This window comes from Electrophorus electricus, chromosome 18, assembly GCF_013358815.1.
Source record: "Electrophorus electricus isolate fEleEle1 chromosome 18, fEleEle1.pri, whole genome shotgun sequence".
Taxonomy (NCBI): domain Eukaryota; kingdom Metazoa; phylum Chordata; class Actinopteri; order Gymnotiformes; family Gymnotidae; genus Electrophorus; species Electrophorus electricus.
This window is the reverse complement of record NC_049552.1, coordinates 7,534,351-7,540,350: the sequence shown is the minus strand read 5'-3', so window position 1 is coordinate 7,540,350 and position 6,000 is coordinate 7,534,351. Positions and strand designations below refer to the sequence as shown.

Sequence of the window (6,000 nt, the reverse complement as noted above, 5' to 3'; positions counted from 1 at the left end):
GCGCTCAGAGCTGGGAAACCCCACGCTTCGGCTGCGTCACTACGTAAACCCAAAACTGATTTAAACAAATTGATGTAGGCCTACTTTTTAAAACTTGAAGCGTGGTCCTAACCTTTTATATTTAATTTCCATATCACTGGTCCTCTCATGGTTCTTTGACGATCATATCTGAAATGTATGCTTTGCTTAAAAACAAATAAAATGCGAGTGTTACATCACTAAACAATATAAACGTTTTCCTACTACAGTAATTTATCTTATAACTGGCAAGTTACTTCTAGAATATAAACATGCTTAATCTAAAGAACTGCAAAAGGCTTGCCACAGCGACCCCAGAACTAACTCTTAGACTTAGTTGAGTTTCCACTGCATAGTCCAACGTTTTAATGAATGCTGTCCTACAGCCTGACATAAGAAAGAGCTATTGCATTATCAAAGATGATACAATAAATAATAGATATCCTATATACAGTGGAATAAGTGTTTTGGGGCAGCACAACTAACTACTAAGGTGGACATTTATTTCATTTCTGGCATGGCTAGATTTACATGGATGACATTTTGTCAGTAGGCTACACCCTTTCTCTTTTTTATTATGTGAAAAAACAATGGGAAAAAATAAATAAATAAACTGGCTGGTATACTGTTTCAAGCCTACTTGTAGGAATCATCAAAATCTCTTTCCCAAAGACAACTTCAGCAACACTTTGGTCAGTCTACATGTTTTTCAATGATAGGAATTTAGGTAGCAATTAATAAAGCAATCTGAAAATCAAAACCCACTCACTTTTAGTCATGTTATATCCACTTGTCTGCTTTTAATATTTGTAATTAATATGTGTCCCCATCTTCTTTTAGTGTGAAGTACTGTCACTGCTAAAAGCATATAAAGAGAAAATTATATTAGCCATAATTATATAAAGAAAAGAGATTATCTTAACCATTCTTTTAACTGTTATTTGTCCATGTCTATAACTTTGTAGCTGCCAATGTTTTGAGAAATAGACTGTCTGAGGAAAAAGTTACAGTGTTATCTTGTTATTCCTGGCTATGTTTGTGATTCCTCAGTTCTGAACAGGTGCAGTGCCCTGTATTGTGTGTGCAAACAAACTATAGTTTTGCTTTATTTGTAATCTCACCGATAAATTATTGTTATGATGAAGTTTCTTTTAGCTCCCATGACCATGTCACTAATATAATTTTAAAACTCTAAGATCATACGCTTCACATACACAAGGGTTCATATCCAAAAGTCTCATGGTTTGTTACAGAAAGCACCCCATTGAACAGTAAAAGCAGATACACATCACATGGCACATTAGTTGCATCATATGTGCGACTCTGAAAGTGTCTAATTGTGTTGTTACACGCTTGCCTCATGTCAATACACAATCTGACCCACCCCCAGTGGGGGAGTGCTACAGGGCTGCATGCCAGGGACACTGTACCCCTGCGAGAAAAACAAAAGGAACAAGGGTAAGGCAGGTAGCCAGGGGACCACAGGCCGATCTGAGCGAGGCAGGAGAGGGAGTCAGGCTCCAACCCATAGCTAATTATCGCCAGCAGCCTGAGTGAGATATTACTCCGTGGAGACATAGAGGCGAGCTGGGTAGCGCTGTTACTTAGAGACCTGGAACACAATATACCCCGATTCATTACCCAGAGGGCCTAGAGGGCTGCTAGCATCCCGTATACAAACACTCTGTCAAGGAGATGGGAGCATCAACAGGGACCTCCTTTAGGAGTTTTTCTCTACTTAGGGTGGGGCAATCACCTTTAGTGCAAGGGCCCTTGAGTATGACATAAAGAATGAAAGAAGCAAGAGATAACCCTAGCATCTTCCTACAAAACAAAAACACTTACAAATTATGTGGGCCATAATTTTATTTTTGTGGGCAAATTTCAGGTGATATAAATTTCCTTGGACTACACTACTGTTTCTAATGTATTTAGTGTCATGTTAAAAAATCTGGCAGATTAAATGGTAAAAAGTTAAGAAGATGATTGGGATTAGTAACCAACCAATAACATTGAGTCCTAACAGCCACATTAACAACAATAACTAGATTTACCTTTAAAAGTGACAGATGCAGTATGGCAGGATAATTTCACAGAAACAGTTTACCTTCTGCATTATAACTTCAGCAAACTCTCTGCAAAATCAACCGTGGAGGTTTTCAGGGCCAAAGAGTGGGGTGCTCGGGATTGGCAAAACAATGAGCCAACCCCGAAGCCCATTAAGCATGCATTTCACTTATAAGACAAGGCCGAAGGCGAAAAGCCCCTGAAATAAGCAGAAAGTGAAAATGGCTCCATTACAGACCAGGCGGACCATCACTAACTAGGGAAGATATCTGGTGCACTATCTGGTGTTGTCTATTGACCACAGACCACAGGTAGTCATTGACTGCAGACACTTGTACTAAATATGACACTTTTATTAAAGATTAACATATTTAATGTTCATTTTCAGAATGTTATTTTGCAGTTATTTATTGTCCCTAGAAAAGCAGCTGATATATAAAAGCCTTATGGTTCACCCAATATAAATGTAAACACCATTAAATTACAGGTGACATTCTGACCTAACAAAAAACCTGTGTCACTGCATAAGAGAGTGTAATTAGCATACTCAAATAATGCACCAGTGTTTACTTAATCATGATACCGAAGCACCAACATCTAACTTGATAGATCTGACATCTGACTAAGACTCAGCTGGAAAGAACCGCCATCTCCAGCAAATCAGAACCATGGTGAGTTGTCTGGGATTCTTCCTCTAAACGTATTTGGTATGTTGGGCAGCTATGCAACGTGTCCCTTGGTATCCCATTAGCAAAGCGATCTAGTTATTACTGCCACACACATGTAGGCTGCTATACATGTAGGGTGCAGTGAAGGAAGCCAGTACTTGGATATTATATATTAAACTGCACCCTAACATTGTGCACTTGTATTTTATATATTAAATCACACCCTAGCAATGTGCACTTGCTCAAAGGATATGCAATGGAAATTGTTAAGCTAAAATGCACACAGTATATTTATGACAGAATTTTGTATTTTTTCTGGCTTGTTATGCGCTACTCTTTCTCCAAGCAGTTGTGTCCACCAAGTGGACTTGGGAAGTACTGCCATATTGCGCTCATAATTCATTTCCATGTTTTAAACAGGTGGAGCAAAGGATAAACTACACAACACTGCAGCAGGCATTTGGCTGAAGTCTCATGAAATGAAATCAAACTTAGCTGAAATCTCATCAAATGAAACCAAATGTGGGGCTTTGACGAAGCGTGCATCCAAAGATCAAGTTCAGATTGAAATGAAACAAAGTTTGTTTAGCTTGTTGGCCCTACAACTATACAATAGGTGCACCTATGAAGAAGTGTGTTTTTGTGCTGTGTAAGGACACTGCTGTGCAGAGCTGTCTGGCAGATGAGCTTTCTCCAAAGCTTGACTGCATGGTTCTCTGCAGCCTGGAGAGTAGCAGTATCATATGGCATTAAAAAATATCAGTGACCAAATTAGATTAGTCTTTAAAAACGGAGCAAAATAGCACAAATGTCACCTAAGAATTATGAGATGAGGTTCATAAAAAAAAAAAAAAATCTGACATTATATGTTGATAATCTTATAATGACGTTGCTTTTTATAGCAGGATTGGGATGCAGTAATCTGATTTGGAGTAATCTCCTCCAATCTGTCATAAATGCTGACCGCATGGCTCTCTCTGAATGGACTGTTCCTATTGGCTGAGCTTCAGCATTACTGATATCTGCTGGCAAACTAGAGCATGTCATATTGACATTCAATCAGATCTCTGTACTGGCAGGTTTATGGACGACAACTTCCCAAGCAGTCTATAGATTCCATCTATATTCTAGTCTATAACCCATGTGCATCTAACCGTCTTTATGGACGTGTGCATAGATGAACTTATAGTAAGTGTGCTTCACTGACTTCATTTGGTTCAAGTGAGAAGGATAAATGTCAAAGATAAACTCAACACGAGCTTTAGAGGCTACAATAAGTTATTATAATGTTTATTATATGTTTGGAACTGGAAATAACGGCTTCCTGCCTTCCTTCAACAAATGTCCAAAATACTGTTACTTTCATCTACAAAAATGAGTAATGCACTGGCCTGAACAATTTCTTAAACAGAGGTTTTTAATTATCTTATCCAGATTAAATTAACTCCATAAGAGTTCGTTAAAGGCTGGTGGTTTAACAGTGCAAGTGTATTTCTATATAATTCAGGAATAGGAGTGGACATATATTAGACCATTTTATCCTAATGTCCATGGTAAAGCTTTGTAGCAAATACTCTTACCTAGTCAACGTTAATAAAACGGCATATTAGAGGGAAGCATAATCATGGATGAATGGGTGCCAAAGTTGTTTTGGACACCTCGGAATTCCTTGAGGATTGAGAATGACTGTAAATCTCTCAAACTGTACTGTCCATACTCTGGACTAGGTCTCAACTTGCAGATGAGGACGCCAAGTGTGCTGAAACCTGTTCTCTATCTACATGTTTTCGCCATGAAAACCCGACTTTGGGGATTCTCGAGGAAGAAAGACGACCTAATGAAACCCGATGAAAACCTCTCCTGACGTGGTTCATATTTTCCGATGATTGCATAATTATTAGATGCAGCTTGCAGGAGCCACAACATAACACTGCTATAATAATATCGTTCATTCCAGATGGTGGTCAGATCAAACATGCAACTTTGCTGGAAGGTTTGCATTAACAACGCTTTACCGTTTATGAAGATAAATGTTAATTACCAATGTAACAACAATGAAATCAACTTAAAAGACCAAATCAGAATCAATGAATCAAGTTTTATAACAACCACACAACTGATAGTTATGCGCTATCTATACAAAAATGGACATTCATTACGGCTTACTGTTGTGACAATGTAAAAACTAATTTATTGCTATTGTTAATTCATTGTTATAAAAACACATCTGTTTTCTTAGTATGAACTGTGCAGCTCTTATATTATTAATCTTAAAGCAACTGTTGGTAATGGCAACTTCCCTATGCTATGATGACATGATAGATGACGTGGTCAGGCCATGTCCTTTGCATACACTCTACACTTGAATGCTGTCAAATGGCCAGCGTCCTCCAACTGATTTAATCCTCCCATCCGCAAAACACAAGAAAACTATTGCTGCCTGATGCTGATGAGGTGTATGCAAGAGTTCTTCCAGTCACCTGCTAATGTTTGTTCTAAGTATTAAATGCTTTAAAGTCCCAAGAGGTGCAATGCTGTCCTGTAGCAAATAATGGTGATGGTGGGGTTCCTCTTTTCTGCCTGTAAGGGTGTAGCACATAGAAAATTTACACACTGTCTCATTAACAAGTAAACAAGAAAACCAATACAATCAGTTTGTGAGCATATGTGTTCTGTGACAGATACAGTGTGTAAACCTTTTTTTATTGTAGGGACTATAGGGTAATAAAAACAGCTATGAATTAAATTATTTAATATAAAGGCTATTTATTAAAAAAAAAAAAAAAGGAAAAAAAAAGGCTGTTTAAAACATTGGTACCATCGTAAACACTGACTCTTTACAGACTAAGAGATGACTGAAGTACACACCCAGAGTGTGTGTGGTGGGATGCACAGGCCAGGAGTGTGACACTGTAGACCTCAGTCTCATCTCCTTTCAAAGTCAGCGGAGCACACACCTGAACCACCTCGTTGGGCTAGAACACACACACACAGACACACACAGACACACACACACACAGACACACACACACAGACACACACAGACAGACACACACAGACACACACAGACAGACACAAAATCGGTGGTCCATTCTGTTGGAAACTGTGTGTGTTAAGCACAGAACATTCCAGAAAGCCAGAGATATCCAGGCATGTTAAATGGATCCAGCTCAGACATTTTCCTGACTGCATTCCTTTTTGTTGATTCAGATCTTCAGGGAGGGGGCTTCTCTATACTCATCAGGAC

General features: G+C 38.6%; 1 protein-coding gene across 1 annotated transcript in view; it reads right to left on the bottom strand.

Annotated features, from left to right (window-relative positions):
* Positions 1–2,906: 2,906 nt before the first annotated feature.
* The window catches only part of cfap74 (cilia and flagella associated protein 74), a 51,280-nt gene continuing 48,186 nt past the window's right edge, over positions 2,907–6,000 (bottom strand). Inside the window, exons 39-40 of the mRNA XM_035536523.1 lie at positions 5,622–5,728; positions 2,907–5,333 (exon numbers count right to left, since the gene is read on the bottom strand). Of these exons, the coding sequence (XP_035392416.1) occupies positions 5,249–5,333; positions 5,622–5,728 (192 nt within the window). The 3' untranslated portion in view covers positions 2,907–5,248. The remainder of the gene's footprint in view (positions 5,334–5,621; positions 5,729–6,000) is intronic.